A 21650-nucleotide genomic window follows, 5' to 3' on the forward strand; every position below is an offset into this window, starting at 1 on the left:
GGGCTGGGCAGTATTGGCATCGCATCTGCCATTCCAATATGCAGGACACGGCAGCTCGTGGGCAGAGAGACTGATGAAGAGAGGGCTGTTCAGGAACAGAGAGGCAGGCGGAGACGTGCTCTTGAAAAGCAGAACACGGATTCTGTAGAGACTCCCCAAAGGAAGCTCTCCTTCATGGTCCCAGCGGCCTCATCTGGGGTCTGGAAAGCGGAGACCCACTCTCCACCCCCCTCCCCAGCCCACCAAGAATAAGACATCCAGTGGATGACCAGCTGGCATGCGCTGAAAGAACTCGTTCCCCATTCCCAGGAGGGCTTGTGTGGCGCCGAGCAGAAGGGGGTCTGGACAGCGCTAGCTCAGAGCAAGACACTCACTAAATAATGAATGGGGTTTCCGGTGTCTTTCTGCATTTCAATTGTTATTGTTTGGTCTCGGGCGGTCTTCTTGAGCCTTCCACCGGCTCATTATAGTTGGATCCGTGGTGCCTCTTCTCATCGCCACAGCCAAGCTGAGCTGGAGGGGTAGGTGCCCATTTAATAGCGAGCAAACCGTTGGTTTAGGGTCAGCTTAAGCCCCAAGGAGGCCTGGCTGCCTTCAGGCCTGTTCTCTGAGGGCAGCTTCTCCATCTCCAACCTCCTTACTTGTAGTGGCTTCCTGCAAACCTCCATTCTCTGTTCACTGTAGTTTTACTCCTCCACCAACCTTGAGCTCCCAGCCCTTCCACTTGCATTGTCTACTCCCTTCGGCAGGCAACATCATAGCACGGACTCTGGAGCAAGAACCGTTGTGTTGGCAAGAAAGAGCTCAGGTCTTGGGGGGGCCTCTGTGGACAGGACCCAGAAACCCAGAGCATGCTGATTAGAGGACCTGTTTTAGCTGGGATGAAGGGGAGGCACCTAGGGCGGTGCCCATCTCAATTGGAGGGAGGTTACCTTGGGTGGCCAGGGGAAGGAACAAAGGGTCTCCCGCGAGTGGGAGGGCATCAGATGGAATGTGTTTCCGTGCAGCGCGGTGGGGACGTTTGCCCGAGCCCTGGACTGTAGCAGCTCGGTCCGGCAGCCGAGTCTCCACCTGAGCGCAGCAGCAGCTTCCCGAGACATCACGCTGGTAAGAGGAAGGGGATGGGGATGGGGCTGGGACCAGGACTGGCGCCACTCCCTCCTGCTCCCTATCCTGCCTCAACTCTCCCTTGCTCTGAGCTCACCTCTCATCTCCCCAGTCACCATCACTCCTGGAATCCTCAGGGAGGGCGGTCACATGTAGCCAGTCACAGATGCAGTCGCATATTGCCAATCTCTTGTGGCGCCTGGGGTTCAGATCTAGCTTGGCCTCCCCGAACCGCCTAGAGAACAAAGCAGTGCGCACTCCGGATCAGGCGATACCTGGACCGCCCTCTGCCCACCACCAGGGTTGCCCCAAGGTTTAACATTTGCTTGATTCTCACAGAAGTGCTAGCTTGGTAAGAGAGGTAGGAGGTGCTCAAACCAGGTTTTCCAGTGTTCTGTACACTCAGTGCCCAGCTATCGGGAGAATTTTCAACTAATGCTGGTTTTAAAAATTTCATCTGTTGCTGTGCAAGATGAATGTACTTGAAATAAATTGGCCACACCCGTCCCAGAGGTGAATTTTGTCATCCATAGTAGTGTCATCTTCAAATCAGTGGACAGGAAGAAGGTCTGGGTGGATGAGGCTTAATCCCGGCTCTGCCACATGTCTGCTGTGTGACCTTGGGCAAGTCACTTAACTTCTCTGAGCCTCCGTTACCTCATCTGTAAAATGGGGATCAAGACTGTGAGCCCCACATGGGACAACTTGATCACCTTGTATCCCCCCCCCAGTGCTTAGAACAGTGCTTTGCACATAGTAAGCGCTTAACAAATGCCATCATTATTATTATTATGAGGAGAGACCCCAGGGTTTCAGCCATGTGTTCAGGCTCCCCTCGCTGTTCCAGTGCAGAGTGAGCAGGAGTGTGGTTGGCTGAGGATGCCCCTTCACCCCTGAGAAAATATCTCAGCGCGTGCCTCACTGCCAGAGCTGGGGAGGAGGGGCCCCAGACATTGGGCACAGGGCTGTCATAGTATCCCAAGCAGGGTGGACTCTGCTTGGGGTGGGATCTGCCAGTAGCAGACAGGCAGGCATATGCCCCAGGTGAAGCCTGAGTGGCCTGACACAGGCTTTCCTGCAGGCAGTCCGCCTCAAGGGCCCCGGGGATTGTTGTTGCAGCTGAGAAATCATCATGTAAATCTCAGAATGCATCAGCAGAGGCCAGTGGGGACGGAAGCAGTCATGAATTCATGTGGCATAGAACATTTTATGAATGTTTTTGCTGAGTTATAATGAGTATCTAATCCGTATTAGATCTATCTAATCCATATTAGATAGGTTAGTGATTTCCTTTCTCCTGGTGGTAAGTGGACTTTGTTAAATAGCACTCCAGCTGCCCCAGCTGTGGGAATGGCCGACGATCCCATGACCGAGGGTGGCCCGGAAACTGGGGCTGGATGTAGAGTAGCGCCTCTTGGTGGTGGGGCTGGTGGTGTCGTCCTTTCCTGTTGGTCCTCCCCAGAGGAGGGGTAGGGACTGTCTCTATATGTTGCCAACTTGTACTTCCCAAGCGCTTAGTACAGTGCTCTGCACACAGTAAGCGCTCAGTAAATACGATTGATGATGATGACTGACTGCTGGATTAGAGAAGCAGCGTGGCTCGGTGGAAAGAGCATGGGCTTTGGAGTCAGAGGTCATGGGTTCAAATCCAGGCTCCGCCAATTGTCAACAGTGTGACTTTGGGCAAGTCACTTAACTTCTCTGGGCCTCAGTTGCCTCTTCTGTAAAATGGGGATGAAGACTGTGAGCCCCACGTGGGACAACCTGATCACCTTGTATCCTCTCCAGCGCCTAGAACAGTGCTTTGCACATAATAAGCGCTTAACAAATGCCATCATTATTATTATTATCTGCGATGGTGGAAGAGCGCCCCCTCGTGGCGGCAGCCCCTTCGCCGCCTAGCCATCTCCTGGCTTCCCCCGCGCCGGGGCGCTAAAACAAGGTTCATTCATTCAATCGTATTTAGTGAGCGCTTACTGTGTGCAGCGCACTGTACTGAGCGCTTGGGAAGTACAAGTCGGCAACATATAGAAACGGTCCCTACCCAGCAACGGGCTCTGATCTGTGGAGTTCAGCTGGGAGCCAGTGTCCACTGATGTCCTTGTGAAGGACTCACAGGAACTTGCAGGGAAGTCCTTCTTAGCACAGACCCTGGAGCAAGAACCGGTGTGTCAGCGAGAAACAGCTTGGATCTTAGAGGTTTGCTGTGGACAGGACCCAGGAGGCCAGAGCACGCTGTCTAGAAGACCTGTTTTAATTGGTGGGGGGGTGGGGAGAAGCAGTATGGCCTAGTGGAGAGAAGCAGCGTGGCTCAGTGGAAAGAGCACGGGCTTTGGAGTCAGAGGTCATGGGTTCAAATCCAGGCTCCGACAATTGTCAGCAGTGTGACTTTGGGCAAGTAGCTTAATTTCTCTGGGCCTCAGTTACCTCAACTGGAAAATGGGGATTAAAACTGTGAGCCCCCCCAAGGGACAGCCTGATCACCTTGTAACCCCCCCAGCACTTAGAACAGTGCTTTGCAAATAGTAAGCGCTTAATAAATGCCATCATTATTATTATTATTATTAGTGGATAGAGCATAGGCTTGGGAGTCAGAAGGACCTGCGTTCTAATCTTGGCTTTGCCCTTGCCTGCTCTGTGACCTTGTCACTTCACTTCTCTGGGCCTCAGTTACTTTGTCTGTAAAATGGGGATTAAGCCTGTCAGCCCCATTTGGAATGGGGACCGTATCTGACCTGATTAATTTGTATCTACCTCAGCACTTAGAACAGTGCCTGGCAAGTAGTAAAGGCCAGACAAAAGCCATTTTTTAAAAAAGGGAAACACAAAATTCTATGGGGTTTGAGAGTGGCAGCCACCGGGGAGAAGATCAGGCTCAGTGGCCAGGAAGGGGAATGCCCAGTGCTCAGGTGAGCCCCAGGAAGGTTGAGGTGTTCTGGTGCCTGGTCTTCAGAGCGGCTGGGGTCCCAGGGAAAGCCTTTACTGGGGCTCGGTGGGTTTGAGCAGGAATGTCCAGTGGGCAGAGACAGAAGCTCACACGTACACGGCAGCATCACCAGCACCTACTCCACTTAGGCCTCCTGGAGGACTGGGCAGGTCTGGGCGTGCAGACCCAGGGGCAAGGCTCTGGACTCGGGAGAACCCAGCCCCAGAACCGATGGCCCAGAGACCCTGAGGGCCCCCTCCCCATTCCCAAGTCGTCACTTTCCAGAGCAGGGAAACTGATCCCATTTAGGTTAGTGCAGGGTGGCTCAGGGCCCGGGATTCTAGCGGGATCACCCATGTTGTTCTCTCAGCACTGGGCCCCTCCACCTTGTGGGGCTGGGCCCCTGGACACCTGGGTTTCCTGGCCCCCAGCTCTATTTTCTGGCTGTATCCCATTGCTTCTGATCTGTGGTGTTTCCTTGCTCATTCTCGTTTCCACCATCACCATGTTCTTTGGGCCATCCTCTGGTTTCCTGTGAGGGCCGGGGCCACTGACAGGCAGACGGACTCTGCTAGTGTTCATTCACAGTCACCTCTGTCTCTGCCTAGGTGATGCCAGATTTTAACAATTCGAGTCTGTTAGGGTCTCTGCCATTAGACTGTAAGCTTCGCAATGGTAGCCTTCTTTATAGGGTCCCAACTGTCCAGTTCAGTGCTCAGTACTGTGGTCTGCACCCCATACAATGCCCTGGTGGTGTTATTAAGCACTTACTATATGCCAGCCACCGTACTAAGCACTGGGGTGGGTACAAGCAAATCAGGTTGGACACAGTCCCTGTCCCCATTTTCCAGATGAGGGAACTGAGACCCGGAGAAGTGAAGTGATTTGCCCAAGGTCACACAGCAGACAAGCGGTGAAGCCAGGATTAGAACTCAGATCCATCTCACTCCCAGCCCCGTGCTCTGTCTACCCTAAGTGCTCTACAACCAGTTAGGCACCTAGGACAGCACTGTGCAGAATTCCTGCCTCCTTTCTCCAGGTTCTGCCTCGTTGTACCCGATCTCCATTTAGCTTTAATCTGACCTTCGATCCACAACCCCAGGCTTGTCGGACACTCTTTGATCTCTTCTGGGGTCATTCCACCAGCTGGGCAAGGGTCGGCGTCATTCAGCTGCATAGGCTAGACGTCAGAAAGTCTTCTGCTGACTTCAAATTGTCCCTGGAGTTCTTCCTCCTCTGCATGCCAGCCTAGGCGATCTCCGGAGCCGACAACAACATCCGGTTAAGACCATGATTAAGATCACGTTCCTGGGGCAGAGCGCAGGGCCCCTGGCCATTTGGGAAGAGGCTTGGCTTGATGAGCAAACAACAGCGGGAAGTGGGGGAACGTGAAACTAAATGCCAGGAGCATCAGGAGCACAGATATTGAATGAGGCAGGGAAACTAGTCGACACCTCTCTCCCCCTGCCCCCTCCTTCCCGGCCCACCATGGCAGCAACATTATCCTGCGTCTGCTGTGCAGGAAATGGAACGCAGCAGGACAGCCGACAGCACCAGCTGCGGTTTGGTTAGCTGGAAGAGGTGGATCCAAATCAAGGAGGGCAGAGGAGACATTTCAAGGACACAATGAGGTGCAGTCTCAGACAGTGCTGCAGTCCAGCTGAGGCCTGGGGAAATGGCGGCAGGAAATCCGGTCCAGTCTGGTCTGGCCCAGTGCACTGTGGTCCAGGAGGAGCAGGAGTCATGGGTGGGCGAAGCAAAGGCCCCTGCCCATTCCACTCGCCCTCCAGGAAGCCACATCACCGGGGCCTCCGTCAGGGCCCAAGGCAGCGAGGTGCTATGGTTTCCAGTAGCTAGTGACCCACCTCCCACTCTAAGGAAGAGGTAGAGCAGCTTTCCTTCTCTCCGTTTTATGTAAGAGGAAACAGAGGCTCAGAGGCATTAAGTGACTTGCTTGTGGTCACCCAGCAGTCCGGTGTGGGACCAAAGTCTCCTGCCTCCCAGCCTCCTGTTTCTTCCCATAATCCCCCCTGCCTCCCTGTCCCTTAGAGCCCACCTATCTCAATAACTACTATTGACTGATAAAACTGAGTCTTTTTTTTCCTCTGTCCTTGAGAGAAAGGGAAGGTCAGTTGGAGTGGTCAAACGGCTTCCTCAGCCATTCCTTCTGTAGTCAGGTGTGAATGTGATAGGAAGCAGTGTGGCCTACTGGGTAGAGCAAGGGCATAAGAGTCAGAAGGACCTGGGTTGTAATCCTTGTTCCGCCACTTGTCTGCTGTGTGACCTTGAGCAAGTCACTTCACTTCTCTGTGTCTCGGTTACCTCATCTGTAAAATGGGGATTAAGACTGTGAGCCCCACGTGGGACAGGGCCTGTGTCCAACCTGATTGCTTGTATCTACCCCAGTGCTTAGAAAAGTGCTTGACACATAGTAAGCACTTAACAAATACCACAGTCATTATTATTATTTTTATTACAAAGACCTGGGGATCCTGAGGATTGATTTACTTGGGCATTATAGGGCATGCTTCATCATCATCATCATCAGTAGTATTTATTGAACCACTTGTCTGCTGTGTGAACTTGGGCAAGTCACTTAACTTCTCTGTGCCTCATTTACCTCATCTATAAAATGAGAATTAAAGCTTTGAGCCCCATGTAGGACATTGACTGTATCCAACCTGACTCATATCTATTTCAGCACTTAATACAACGTCTGGCCCGTAGTAAGCCCTTAAATATTAAAAACGTATTTGTGCAGAGCACAGTACTAAGTGCTTGGAGAGTCCAGAACAACAGAGTTGGCAGACAAGGAGCTCACAATCTACTGCAGTGCATCTTATTAGCAATTCAGCTGGGTAGAGTCCTTGGAGGCTGTGTGGAGTCCCTGGAGGCTGTGCTCCGGGGGTCACTCAAATCCCTGTGTTCTTGGCCGGTGTACCCGGCCGTTTGGGGTGTGGAAGGACGTGGCCCTGGGGTGGAAGGGGATGGACGAGATAGGTTCGGGGAAGCTGATCTGGCCTCCAGGTATCTTGCTGTGTCCCCGCCAGTTCCACGCCATGGACACGCTGTTCCGGCACAGCTGTGACCTGAGCAGCGCTCTGGGGGTGCTGGTGCCCCTCGGGGGGCCCGTCCTGTGTCGAGACGAGATGGAAGAGTGGTCTGCCTCGGAGGCCAGCCTGTTCGAAGAGGCTTTGGAGAAGTACGGCAAAGACTTCAACGACATCCGGCAGGATTTCGTAAGTAGGGAAAGGCCCGGCTTTCCTCCCTCTGCTCCTGAGGTCCATGGAGGTGATCTTCTTGCCTCGGGAGCCTGAGCAGAGGCGTCCTTGTCCTGGAAGTTTAGAGGGGATGGAGCCTAAAGAGCTCTGGTCTAGCGCCCAGCTGAGAGGGCCAGGCTGTAGAGGGTTGTGGGGTGAGGGGTGGGGGTTTCTCTGTGATTCCAGCATTGTCATCATCTCCAACAAAGGGACTGTGCTCTGCACACAGTGGGTGCATGGTCCAGTGCTCTGCACACAGTGGGTGCCCCATTCAGTGCTCTTCACGCGGCAGGGTGCCTGATCCAGCTCTCTGCACGCAGCAGAGCCCTGTCCAGCGCTCTGCAAAGAGTATCTTCCTGGGGACCTCTATCCAAGGGTGGAGCTGCCTCATTTCCGCCTGCTCTGGATGCTCAGGAAGCCAGGCACATACCCAATGTCTTGCAGCTCCCATGGAAGTCTCTGACGAGCATCATCGAGTACTACTACATGTGGAAGACAACGGACAGATACGTGCAGCAGGTGACTCCCCTGCCATCACAGAGAGCGCGGCCCCCTCGCTAGAGGAGATGCTGCTCGACCCCACGGGCACACTCCACTCTGCTCCACTTCATCCCCTGGTCTCTGGTTGTCCCTGTCCCGGGAAGTGATAACGGTGGTTGGGGCCGGTTACAGGGAGCTGAATGTGCAACATTTTGTGTGCCCTTTTCCTCAGAAACGCCTGAAGGCAGCTGAAGCAGAGAGCAAGCTGAAACAGGTGTACATCCCATCCTAGTAAGTGCCAACTGCTTTAGGCTGCCTGCTCCTGGACGGGGTGCGAGGGGAGGGGGTCCATGCCAGCCAGGGGACCACGAGGCCCTTGGGTCACGGGCCCAGGGGGCCACCAGGCTGTGGGGCACGGGAACCATGGGACTGCAGGTTAATGGGACAGCAGGCCACAAGGCCAGGATCTGGTTCCACCTCAGTCCACTTGCTGGCCGCCTGCCTGGAAGCAAGCCACTCAACCACACTGTGCATGACCCTCTCCTTCCAGGAAATGGATGGGCTGGGGGTGGGGCCAGACCAGACGCTCCCCCACAGAGGGCAGGAGGGGAGGTATTTGCAGGTCATCACAGCATTCTCAACCACCTTCATGCCATGAAACTGACCAGTGGGCACCTGCGGTCCAGGCAGTCTTCATTGCAAAATCCATGCGGTCAGCCTTCCTGTGGGCCTCAGCTGCTGCAGCTAAAGCCATTACCAGCTGGGAGCACCCTCTCTGTGCTGGGGACCAGGAAGGCATGCTTCCCCCAGCCGGATCCCAGGCGCTTCCCCCTGCTGGGATGAGGGGATCAGCCTCGCCTGGTATTAGCTGGTAGTGCCACACTCCCCACCTGTAATGCTCCTCCGGAGTCTTGGGGAGGCCGCGCTGCCTGTGGAGACTGAGCCAGGAAAGGCCGAGGGATGAAGCCACCCCGGCCCCGGCGATACAGCCGGCCCCCACGGTGCCTGCCTGTCTGCCCCTCCCTCTTGGGCAGAGAAGGGAGCTCCAGGTGGGCCAAAGCAGGGGCTTTCCTTGTTTTGGGCTCCCGTCTCGGGACCCCAGTTTTTAGACCTCACTTTTCATTTCCTTCAAAGCAACAAACCCAACCCCAATCAGATCGCCAGTGGCAGCACAAAGCCGGGCTCCGTGAACGGGGCCACTGGACCCCCTGGCCCACCCCAGAACCCTCTGGCCGGCCGGGCCTGTGAGAGCTGCTACAGTGAGTATCACTCCCACTCACCATGGGTGGACACACCAGCCCTATGAGGAAGTCCCCAGAAGGGTAAGGGGCCCACCCTGGGGCTCCAAGACCACGGTGGCCACCCTCGGGTCACTGTGCTGTTCCGGAAGCACATGGAGTCACAGAGTCCGGTCCAGGGCTGGCACCGAGCTTTTGTCCAGGGGAAGGGAGGGTCCCAATAGCAAGCTTTGCCCAAGGCCAGGGAGGGGTGGTACAAAGAGTGAGCTGGCTCTGGTTTGAGCTGAGTTCCTCACCACCACATGCAAGAAGTAGCATGGCCTAGCGGATAGAACCCAGGGCTGGGAGCCAGGAGACCTGAATTCTAGTCCCGGCTCCACCACTTGCCTGCTCTGTGACCTTGGGCAAATCACTTCTCTGTGCCTCAGTTACCTCATCTGTAAAGTGGGGATTAAAACTGCATGCCCTTTGTGGGACAGAGGCTATCTCCAACCCGATTTGTTTGTATCCACCCCAGCACTTAGTACACTTTCCAAGTGCTTAGTACAGTGCTCTGCACACAGTAAGTACTCAATAAATATGAATGAAGGAATGAATACAGTGCTTGTCACATACTAAGTGCTTAACAAATGCTATAATTATTATTGTTATTATCATTATGATCTTGCGTCTACCCCAGGGCTTAGTCCAGTATTTGGCAACTAGTAAGCACTTGACAAATCCCACCATGATTACTTTGATAATGATGATGATGTCGTCCCATCATCCACCCCAGGAGTGTCAGGGGGTGAGCGGGGCAGCGGGGGTTGGCTGCCACGGGGAGGGGATGGGATCCTGGAGACTCAGTGAACTTGTGGAGGGCAGAGTCTTTTGTCCCTGCAGTTTGAGGTCACTGATTTCTCTCTGAAACCTGATTTCTACAGGATGGGATTGGCATGACATTTTTGTAACCTTCAGCTCTATCGAACTGTCAGTTTTATGTGTGTTTCCTGGTGGCGAGCTGTGTGGGGAGGGGTCATCCAGGGGCTGGCACAGGCTCCTCAAGCTGCAGAGACCCCGAGACTCTCAGCTTGCTGACCGGAGGGGGCTGGGGCAGCAGCCAGGACTGGGGGTGGGGGAGACCGAGTGGAGAATGCTATGACCCTGTTTTCCCATCTGCAGCCACGCAGTCCCACCAGTGGTATTCCTGGGGGCCACCAAACATGCAGTGTAGACTATGTGCGACGTGTTGGCTTTATTGGAAAAAGTATGGAGGCCTGAAAATGCCCACACAGACTGAGGAAGAGAGACTGTCCCCCAACCCCGCCACGGAGGTAGGTGTGAATTCCTGGCCCAGCGAGAAACGGCCATGGGGGCAGGTGGGTACCTGGGGCACCAGCATCTCAGCCATCCTGCTCTGTCCTCCCATTCCCTGGTCAGCTGTCTGGCCAGGGCATGAAGCAGTGTGGCTCAGTGGAAAGAGCCCGGGCTTTGGAGTCAGAGGTCATGGGTTCAAATCTCAGCTCCGCCAACTGTCAGCTGTGTAACTTTGGTCAAGTCACTTCACTTCTCTGTGCCTCACTTACCTCATCTGTAAAATGGGGATGAAGACTGTGAGCCCCACGTGGGACAACCTGATCACCTTATAACCTCCGCAGCGCTTAGAACAGTGCTTTGCACATAGGAAGCTCTTAATAAATGCCAATATTATTATTATTATGAAGGAAGGAGGAGGAGCCCAAGCGGACCCATTAAGCAGTGGAAATGCCCAGTGCCCACCCTTTCGCAGGTGCCTGGGGGTACAGGAGGCTGGCTCAGGTCCTTCCGGGCCCCACTCCTACCCCGCAGCAGGATTGGCCCAGGGAAAACCCCTCGGTTGCATTCTTTCCCAGACAGCCTTGCATCGCCCTTGGGTGTTCGGTCTGGGACCTCAAGAAAAATCCCTCTTCTCCTGGGCCATCCCCTGGTCTGGCTCAGCCTGTCCCCCAGTTCCTTATTGGGCAGATCCTAAAGGAGAGGACCTTGGGTTTGGTCCAACAAATGTTAGCCTGGGTTATTCACTGCGCTCAGTGCTGGTGGCCTGCCCACCGTTGCCTGTGCTCACAATGGCTATGGCCACCATTATCCCCAGCAACGCTGCCCACGCCCATCATTCTGTGCCCACCATTGCTGTTTGCCCACCACCTCCCAGCGCCAATGCCCACGCTCCTCTCACCAGCCAATGGTATTTATTGAGTGCTTACTATCTGCCCTGCACTAAGTGCTTGGGAGAGCACAATGCAGCAGAATTAAGCAGGCACGTTCCCTACCCACAATGAGTTTACAGTCCCGGACATGGGTGAGGGGTTAAGACTTGTGATTTGCAGGATTCCCGTGTCCGCGGTCACATGTCCCGCCACGCCACTCAGGGAGCACCAGTGCGCAACACGGGCAGCCCACGTTCGGCCGTGAAGACGCGCCAGGCCTTCTTCCTCCACACGACGTGCTTGACCAAGCTGGCGCGGCAGGTGTGCAGGGGTGCGCTGCAGCTGCGGAGGGCGGCCCGGCGCCCGTTCGTGCCCCTCAACTGTGCGGCCGTCAGGGCAGAGTGTAAGACATTTTTCCATTCCTAGCTGTGGGGTCCCCGGGGGGAGGGGTGGCCGCCGCTCTCCATCATCCTCCTGCCTGCTGCCTGCTCGTTGGTTTGTTCGCAATAAACACGGTTTCTTGTCAACTCGCCGTCATTCGGTTTATTTTTTATTTTATTTCGCACCTCATGTCTGTGTCCATGTGGGCCCGAGGTGGGCGGGCACCCGCCTTCGCATGTGTCCCATCGGCTGCCCCGGGGCCATCTCCATGTCCGTGTCAGTGTCCATCCGCTCTCTCTCATCCACTCATAGACATTCCCGTGTCCGTGCCTGCGGTCGCAACGGTTGCGGCTGCGGCGGTTGCAGCGGTGGGCTGCGGCTGCTGCATTTGCGTGCTCCTGGTGTGAGTAATCTGGAGGAATCTGGACCTCTCTTGCCTGGCAGTTCCATTTTCCTTCTTCAGTGGGATTAGCCTTTTCTGGTAAGTGTAGACGCCTACCTCTGCCTGGAAGTGAGGAGAGCCACGGAGCGGACGTCGGGCGATGTGGAAACCATCGTCCTGAGCTGCTTCTTCAACGCCTTGGGATTGCCCAGAACGGCCCTCGCTGTCCTGATCAAGTCATCCCTGGGGAGACTGGACCCCTGGCCGCTCCGCCATAGCCAGGGAAGGGGCTTTCCAAGCAGACCTGGGAGGCAGGGGGAGCACAGGCTCTGCCAGGGACAGTTTTCAAAACCCCTCAGAGCTGTTTGTTTCTGCCTCTTGGCGTGTCCTGTTGGGAACTGGCCCAGCTGCCAGCTTCCTGCCAGGCAACCACTTGGGCATCTGAATACCCAGGCCAGTACTTACCAGCTCTTGGAGCAGGTTTCTCCTGGGGCAAGCCAGATGCACCACTTGCCCCTGGACCTTTGCGTGGTCTGGCTGGGGCTAGTTGCCCTCTGGAAGGATGGCCCAGTCTGGCATCAGAGCCAAAGGCAGCTTGGGGGATGGAGAAGCCTGGCCTGGTGGCCTAAGAGAAAGAGAGAGTGACCGCTGTGGCCCAGCCCCCCAGCCACAGAGAGTGCCCGCTGGGGCTTGACCTGGCAGTACCAGTGAAGGTTCCCTTTGGTGAATGCTGGACTGGAAGGGTCAGCATGAGGTTGCCAGCAACCAAGGCTTAATAGGGTCTTTCCTTCTGCTTTGTTGGCCACTGGCTCAAAGGGGGCAGACAGCCACTGGTGAGAGGAAACCAGGAGGAAACAGCCATTCAGGGGCACATTGTGCCATGGTGACCCCTCTGTACCGGTAACCCTCCTTCCCCGTGCAGAGCTGCCACTGCCCCAAGCTGGTGGCTCCGCATAGGAGGCAGGGGGCAGAGGGAGGGGCTGGGGAGATGAAAGGGGGCAGAAGGCAAAGGGGGAAGGTGGGGGCAGGGGGCAGATTCCAGCCCGGCAGATGTCTGCCACCTCCTCCCACTATGCCCTTGGCTGGAGGCCTTGGGGCTTTTGCCCACCAGATAAAAGGGTCCCCATGGTGCAGATGGGGCCTGATGGGCTGCTTCCTCTCTGATCTCAGACGCAGACAGACACCCGGACACTGAAGCCTCCAGGAGTCCCCTGAAGACGAGGATTCCTCGGAAGACTCTGTCGTGTATCGTGGGCTACTTAGGTGAGAGTACAGGCTTCTCCTCCCTCTCCAGTCCACCTGTGGGGGAGGCAGGGGGGAGGGGTGTGGGGGAAAGTGACCACAGCTGTGAAGGATGCTCTGAGAAACTGTGAAAAGTGCTATGCCATCCCAACAGCCCAGGGCCCCCTGCCTGGGAGCAGTTCCCAGCTTCCACCTCATCCTGGGGGGAGCTGGGCAATCCCCAGTGACTCTGTTCCCCATCCTGGATGTCGTGCTTGTCTCCAGAGATCCATCCCACCAGGAGAGTCCCTGGGACCCGCTCCTCTTCACCCCACCCCTCCACGCCCCTGCACAGCCCAGCCACCAAGCGGATGCTCCCAGCCCCCAGCCACACGGCCCTCAGCCTCCGGGGCAAGAGGAATTTCAGCCACCACCGTGGGCTCGGAGGTGCGTGGGTGGGCTCAGAGGACGGTGGGTCACGGTGGGGTGGGGGCTGGTGGGCACGGTGAGGGTAAACCCAGCAGCCTGGATGTCCAGGGACCTAGCTGAGGGAGAGGGTATTGGAACAGGAGCAGGGATGTCTCCTGGTTTTGCTAACATCCATTGTCCAAGCCTGGGAGATGTTCAGCCTGGAATGAGGCCCGGGATGGACCAGGGGATGTAAGCCGGAAGGTTGAGCGGGGCAACCAGGTCCAAAATTCCAGATTTGGGGTCATTCCAGATCCACTCAGAAGTTCTCAGTTAAGTCACAGCTTCACAAGTCAGAGGCCTTCCTTTCCTCTTCTCCCACTCCCTTCCACATCTCCCTGACTTGCTCCCTTTATTCATCACCTCCTTCCAGCCCCACAGCACTTATGTCCATATCTATAATTTATTTATTTCTATTAATGTCTGTCTCCCCCTCTAGACTATAAACTCATTGTGGGCAGGGAATGTGCCTGTTATAGGGTTATATTGTACTCTCCCAAGTGCTTAATATAGTGCCCTGCTCACAGTAAGCTCTCAATAAATAGGATTGACTGACAACTGAAGAATTAATTGCCCATCTCTCCACTGCCTCCTCCATCCCCCCCACTATTGCCAGTGATCCCACTGCTTTCCCGGCAGGCTTCCTGCTTGGGACAGCGTGGGAGGAATCTTTAATCTTCAGTTACTGACTTGGACCTTCCTTGTACAAAGCTCCCAGTTGATTCCTCTTGCTCCTGACCTGTCTCTCTCTCTGGATTTTCTTGCCCTCCTTGTTTGGTTCTGCAGACAACCTTCCCCACCTGGTGACCTCTTTTACCCTTCCAGTTAGCTGGGCAGGACTCCTGCTTGGTTGTCTGGTGTATCTGTTTGGGACCCCCATTTATCCCGGGTCCTCAACATGGCATTTCTAAATCCCTCCTATGACCTTTCCAGGGGATCTTTTTGAGAAAATAGGATGCTAGACTGTAAGCTTCTTGAGGACAGGGGACGTGTTGTCTAACTCTGTTGTCCTCTCCCAAGTGCTCAGTACAGTGCTCGGCCCACAGTAGGCTCTCAGTAAATATTATTGATGATGATGGAGGAAAACAGCCAACCTTGCCCTCAGCTCTCTTGCCAACGGGCTGTATTCAGCCAGTCCCAGGGAGGATATCAAAGTCCCTGCCCTGGTTCTATGGCTTTCCCTGCCTGGTCTAGCCTTTCCAGCTCCTATCATCACATTGAGCATCCCATCTACTGAGTCCTTCTTCTAGGATCTTATTAATTAGTGTAATTCTTATTACAACATCTATTCAGAACTTTGCCTATGCTAAACACAGGATCATCAGACCAAACACAATCCCTGCCCCAAACAGGGCTCACAGTTTAACAAGGGGAAAGCAAGAATCCCATTTTGCAGAGAAAACTGTGGTTCAGAGAGGTCAAGTGACTTGCCCAAGTCACAGCACGAGAGGGACAGAGCTGGACTAGAGCCCAAGAGTCCTGACTCCCAGCCTTTGTTGTTTCCTTTGAGTGGTGCTGAGGTGCTCTTAAGGTGGGAATTTCTGTGCTGGGTCACTGGAGGAGAGTCGGGAATGGAAAGAGGAGAGTCAGGGGTGTTGTATGGTCCACTGTGGGAGAGTCAGGGATGGAGAGGGAAGTCAGGGGTGTTGGACAGTCTGTGCTAGGTCACTGAGAGGGAGTCGGGTTGTTGGGTGGTCCATCCTGGCTCATGGGGAGTCGGGAGTATTGGCTGATCCATCCCAACCAGATGGGTGTCCAAGAAGGCAACCAACATACATTTCCTGCAAGTGCCCTGATGCGGCTATTGGAGACAAGAGTCCTGGGCTGGGTGGGCTGAAGGGCTGACCCAGGAGGAAGATGGGACACAGTGAGGGTTTGGGGAGAGTTTGGAGACTGGTGGCCGGGAACCAGCCCAGCCCCAGTTTTTTGCATGTCCACGCCGTGGTGGGCCCCCCTCCCCTCACCCGCCCCCACAGCTGGGTTTCAGCCCCCTACAGGGAGGAGTAGGTGGCCTTTTAACAAGCCATAGGAACACTGCCCAGCATTGGCTGCTGGTTGGTTGGGGCAAACGAGGGAGAGGAGCAACCTGGAAACTAGAGCCAAATCTTTGCAAGACCGATTCACCACTAAAAATTTCCTGGGCTCCGAGCAGAGAGCCTCATACCACCAGGGCTCCTCTGATCCTTAGCCAGGACCAGGTCCTGTCCAGTGGCCCTCACCCTTGCCTGCGTGGCCCTGGCCCGGCCCAGCCTCCTCCCCAGTCCTCCCTCCCCTGATGGCGCTTCTCCTTTGCAGATCTCACGTGCTGCGTCTCCGACTGAGCCGCCGTCCATCTGCCCATTGCAGCCACTGGGCCCCACCTGCGCAAGGCGAGATGTCCCCAGCCCCGCCCTGCCCAGCTGTGCCCTGCCCTCGTGGGGGTGCGTGGCCCGCCTAGAGGACAGCCTGCACCGGGGCTGGGGCCCGGGACGCCGGCGTGGGAATTCCAGCCCAGCCGGAGGTGGCACCAGCACTGCATCTGCAGGACCACCTGCACCTTGTCCCCCACACACTTGTCTCCTGTGCTTGCCAGGCGGTGCATGTCTCCACCCATGGACCCCTGGCCAAGATTCTCCCCTGGGCCCTGGGCCCTGGGCCTGCAAAGCAGGCAGTCCGTGAGTCCATGGAGCCTGGCCCCAGCTGGAGTGAGCCAGAGGCCAGCAGCTGAGCCTCTTTTAGAGTGGATTTTCCCACAGTTTCTACAGTGACGGGAGTAAGAGATTGTCAGTCCTGGCCCAACACCTCTGTCTTGTGGAGCCAATGTGGCCAGTCCAGTCCCCGGGCACCATTACAGCCACTGGGCCCCACTGCATCTGCACAGCTGCCCTGCTGTTGCTGCATTCAATCACTGCATCCGCACAGTCGCCCTACCGCTGCTGCATTCGCTCGGCCCATGGCTGTTACTGCCCTCACATACTGCGATCACTGCACCTACTCCACCCTGCTGTTGCTGAATCTCTTCAGTTGCATTGCTATCACTGCATTCACACTACAGCTGCCCTAGGCCCAGCTCTGCCCCCAATCCCCACAGCCTGGGGCCTGGAGCTCAATGGGGAGAGGAGAATGAAGGGAGAAAAGGGTCGAGGAGATCTAGAGAGTTCTTGGGATGTCTGCAGGTTGGGCGGATGTCCCGGGCAAGGGTAGAGGGAGAGTCTGGGTTAACAGTCACCAGTGCAAGATTTGTTGATCCAATGCCCGTCTCCCCTCACCCCCAGCTCTGGGGGCTCCTCCTCCCTGAACTGGCCACTCAGCTCCTGGAGGCCACAGGGCCTCAGGCCAGGTCCAGCCCTACCCCCTAGCTGTCACTGCCAGTCCCACCAACCTCAGCCCTGAGACCCTGTTCTTCCACTGCTTTGTTCTCTCCCTCCCTCTCCACCCCAATGCACACACTCTCTCACTATCACAGTCACGCAGGTTGTTGTTGGAGGATGGACAGAGTCTGTCCTGTCCCTGAAGGTCAGTGTGGCTCTCCACATCTGCCGGCCTCTGTGTGATGGTTCCTACTCTGGCTCAGCCCCACGGTCCCTCCAACCCGGGATCCACCTCCAACAGCACAATCGGATGCCAGGAAAATCCAGGAGTTTTGTGCCCTCCTGGACACCCATCCTCTTGGGTAGTAGAGATGGATGGTTCAATACACCTGATTTCTGTCTCTATCCCTGACTCTCCTCCACTGATTCAGCACAGACTGACCAACACTCCTGACTCTTCTTCATCCTTGACTCTCCCCAAGTGACCCAACATGGATCATCCAACAGCCCCTGACTTCTCCATCCCTGACTCTCCCCCAGTGACCCAGCACGGACCATCCAATACCTCCAACTCTTCCCTTCTCCATCCCTGACTCTCCCCTAGTGACCCAGCATGGGCCTTCAGCATGCCCCTCTATCCCTGACCCCTGTGCCCACAACATCCCCCCCAACACCCAGTGACCCAGCACGGATGCCCATCCTCAGAGCTGTCCAAACCCCCATGACCGGCCGGTATTCTCTGTGAACAAAAATGTCTTTGATGTTTCTGCTTTGGACCCCGACTCTGCCAGAGTGCTTGGCCCCTTCATCTGGTGCTGCAGAGATTTGCTCAGTGTGTCGCTGCCCAGAGGGTGAACACTCAGCCTCTCCCCATGTGCATGCCCCTGCCATCCCTCTGCCAGAGCATGAGCCAGGAATGGGCCACACTGGGGCCACTTCCTGAATTTCCAGGTTTTATGCAGCTTCCTACTTATCTGCAGCTTGATTTCTTCCAAGCCTGGCCCAGATTCCTTTGGTTCTGAGATCCCCAAGAGGCCGGGACTACTAGGGGCAGGGGGGAGGGTGGCAGAGCCAAGTGAAGGCTGCTGACAGTGAGGCTTGGTTTCCATGGGGGCCATGCCGCTGGTCAGAGCTGGACTCATTCAGGACTGAAGGGCAGTTTCTCTGTGTGGTCACCTGCTGCCAATGACCCTACAGTACTAGCCCTAGCCTGAATGCCACCAGCCCAGCACCACCCCTGGCCCTGTCCCCCAGCTCCCCTGACCAGGCCCAGAGTCCCCACCTGCATTGCCCAATCTGATCTCACCTCTCTCACGGACTTTCTGTGGGCAGGAAAGGAATGGTGAGGGCCTGGTCAATGGGAGATGATCGCTGGCCACAGACTATGGAACCCTGCTTCTTTGTCACTGTCTTTCTCTCTGTGTCCATCTCTGCTCCTCTGTTACTGTCTCTGAGTGGCTGTACTAGCAGTAGTAGTAGAATTTACTGAGCACCCACTTGATGTAGTGCGTTATATTGGGAGCTTGGGACTATGGCTCTATCTTTGCACTGTCTCTATTTCTGTGTCTCTGTCTTTGTGCCTGTGTCTGTCTCGATCCCCGTCTCTGGAACCCCCCGTCTCTCTCTGCCCCTGTATCTGTCTGTCTGTTCATCTGCTCCTCTGTAGAAGGGTCCAACCCAGCCCCAGCAGCTGTTTCATGAGATGTGTGTGCATGTGTTTTCAGGGGTGGGGAGGTGGGGCTCTATCCCTTAGTGACCACAAATCTCCCAGCTCAGGGGCAGGTGAAGAGTGGGCTCTCTGGTGATCAGCAGTGACCCCTGGGGGGTTGAGGAAAATTCCTAGGACTCTGTCCCAAGTGTTTATACTTCCCTAGAAGGTCATTCAGTCCAGGACCCTGCCTCCAAGCAGATGAACAATTTCCCATCCCAACACACACACACACATATATCCAGCAGGACAGGCAGGCCTCACAATTTTCTGGGGTGTGGCCTCACAACTCTCCAGAGGGGTGACTCCACAACATTGCTGTGTTACCTACCCTAGGGTTCACCCCCCTGGAAGTTCTTCCATGTTTTCCTTGACAATCTTTCCTGCTGCTTTGTAGCCAGTGGCCATTGCTTCAGGAGAGGACTTCACAAGGCACTGGGCTGGGGGGAGGATAGGACACACACAGAGACTTGATCCCTGACCTGGGCTTTAGTCTGTGCTCTGTAGGGGTGTGGGCAGAGTTCTCTGGGGGGCAGTGTGTGTGTGTGTGTGTGTGTGTGTGTGTGTGTGTGTTCCACAACCTTGGTTCAGGCCACCCATGGGCGGGGGGAGGATGGAGGGACAGAGTGGCTCTGTCCCTTCCTGAGAGAACAGAGGCAACAGCTGGGCTAGTTCTGATTGGGACCGGGATTGAGGTGGGGGAAGATAAGGACGTTGACTCAGCTCTCCGGTTCTGTGAAGCTCAAAGAAGCTTTTAGAAGAGGGAACTGGGCTGGTGGGGATGGGAGGGAGCATGGTGATGAGCACAGAGTGCAAGGACAAGGGGCAGGTGGAGAATTCCCCAGGATTCAGGGTTTCTACCTCGGTGACCCTGCAGGTGACCATCCCCATCCCCACACTCACCATAATGGTCCAGTATGACCTGGGGCTCACAGCTCCGGAACTACACCCCAGAATCCATTCCACCCCAATGATCACCCCAGTCCAAACTTTCATTATGCCCACTTAAATCAGCCTCTCTGCTGACTTCTCTGCCTCCAGCCTCTCCCCTCTCCAATCCAGGCTTCGTTCTGCTCCTGGAATCATTTCCTTAGAATGTTGTTCTGTGCACGTTTCCCCAGTCCTCCAGAACGTCCAGTTGAGACCCATCCCTCTGTATTAAGCAGAAACTCCTGACCACCGGCTTCGATGTTCTCCACCAACTTTTCCCTTCATCCACAACTTCTCAGCTCTGCAGCTTCCCCTCTCTGCTCCTCTCACGCTCCCCTCCCAAGGGAACCCCGCACGTGCCTGCCCCTCTCCCATTTGGAAAACCTTCTCCTCAGAGAAGCCTTCCGGATGCAATCAATGGCATTTATTGAGCGTTTACTATGTACAGAGAACTGTACCAAGTATTTAGTGCTAAATACTGTACTAATATGCAGCCTCCCTCCCACCCCACCCCAACTTCTGGTCTGTTACCCCATCAGTGAGTTCAGCACTTAAGGATTGATCGGTTCATTGATTTGCTATTTATTGTGTACCCCTCTGTGTCTACTGAGGATATCTGCCGTCTTCCTCTTGTCCGCCGTGCATGCGTCAGTTTATGTCTGCAGTCTCCCCGGTTAGACTGTGAGCTCCTCAAGAGCAGGGAACACATTCTGGTTTGTTCACAAGTATCAAGTACTGTGCTTGGAGGAGACAATTCTGATTCAGGGGCATAAACGGCTGAAGTATCTAGCTAGCTTTTGCCTGTGAACACCCAGATCCAAATAAGACCCGAAAGTGGATTATTGGCCCAATGTGGACGTGTCTTCCTCCCCAACCTCAGCTTACAGAAATTGCTCAACTTTCTTATCTCGACTTCTCAATCGCTCCTCTGAGCCTGCAGCTTCTAAGCGCGGGGAGGGTGCACTGGGGTGGGGGTGGAGGCTGAGGGGAGGGGAAGGCAGATCTCCCAAACTGTTGCTGTTCAGGTAATCCCGACTCTGCCACTTGTCAGCTGTGTGACTTTGGGCAAGTCATTTAACTTTTCTCTGTGCCTCAGTTACCTCATCTGTAAAATGGGGATTAAGATTGTGAGCCCCACGAGACAACCTGATCACCTTGTATCCCCCCAGCGCTTAGAACAGTGCTTTGCACATAGTAAGAGCTTAACAAATACCATTATTATTATTATTATTATTCGCTCCATCCTCCCCTTACCCCCCAACCCCTAGAGTCTAACCTCCGTTTCTGGTGCTGCGGTTTCAGACTGGTTTGTCTCGCTGGGGTCTGGGAGGAGGGGCTGGGCAGGGGGCAGGGGCAGCATGGTCTGCATTGCCTGCACACTGATGCTGCTCACGGTGTCCATTGTTCAGGGTCCAGGGCCGAACCTAGTCACCCAGGCCTTGGTCAGTACGGCCATCTGTTAGGCCCAAGGACAGCTTTCCGGGGAGGTCGCAAGATGGGGCGAGGGTCCACTCCCGTGGTCAGTGCGGGAACCTCATCCCCCCCACACACACCTCTCCCCTAGGTCCACTCCGTTCCAGCGCCCCACCCACCCAGATCGCCAGTTCCAGCTCGGGGAAGGCTGGGATCCGGGGGTACGAGGGACAGAGAGCGCGTGAGGCCCCGAGACCAGGGCTCAGGGCGGGAGCGGGGAAGGGGATGCAGATGGGATCCTGGCGATCCTGGGGATGGGGAGGGTGGGATCCGGGGGGCAAGATGGGGGTCCGAAGGTGCGGAGGCCCGGTGGGGGCCCCACGCTGGCACCAAGTAGTGGGTGTCGCTGATGCTGCCACCGGGGTCCTCGGGCCCCACCTCCGCCTGCCGACCCCCGAGGAGACCCCCGAACAGCACCCGGGCTTGGAGAAGGAAGGCGGGGCTGGAGAAGCAGTAGAGCAGGGGGTCCAGCATGCTGTTCAGGTAAGTGAAGGCCAGCGAGACGTGGAACAGCTCAGTGGTGACCTGCTGGGCGGTGCAGGCCAGGGCCAGGCTGGGCAGGAAGTAGGGTGTAAAGGCAGCCAGGACCGCGCCCAGCATGGGCCCCGTAGCCCCAGCTAC

The 21650-nt window shown here is 55.8% G+C and overlaps 1 protein-coding gene across 3 annotated transcripts in view; it reads left to right on the forward strand.

Moving 5' to 3' along the window:
• Positions 1-20453, forward strand: part of MTA3 (metastasis associated 1 family member 3) — a 68864-nt gene extending 48411 nt beyond the window's left edge. For 2 of the 3 annotated variants that reach the window (XM_038751633.1, XM_038751634.1), the window contains exons 8-17: positions 1008-1107; positions 7084-7272; positions 7738-7812; positions 8006-8064; positions 8908-9032; positions 10173-10324; positions 11357-11579; positions 13110-13202; positions 13446-13607; positions 15924-20453. In XM_038751633.1, coding sequence (XP_038607561.1) covers positions 1008-1107; positions 7084-7272; positions 7738-7812; positions 8006-8064; positions 8908-9032; positions 10173-10324; positions 11357-11579; positions 13110-13202; positions 13446-13607; positions 15924-15949 — 1204 coding nt within the window. In that variant the 3' untranslated portion in view covers positions 15950-20453. The remainder of the gene's footprint in view (positions 1-1007; positions 1108-7083; positions 7273-7737; positions 7813-8005; positions 8065-8907; positions 9033-10172; positions 10325-11356; positions 11580-13109; positions 13203-13445; positions 13608-15923) is intronic. The other variant, XM_038751635.1, reaches the window with a different exon arrangement.
• Positions 20454-21650: the final 1197 nt, after the last annotated feature.

The sequence above is a fragment of the Tachyglossus aculeatus genome, chromosome 9 (assembly GCF_015852505.1).
Source record: "Tachyglossus aculeatus isolate mTacAcu1 chromosome 9, mTacAcu1.pri, whole genome shotgun sequence".
Lineage (NCBI taxonomy): Eukaryota > Metazoa > Chordata > Mammalia > Monotremata > Tachyglossidae > Tachyglossus > Tachyglossus aculeatus.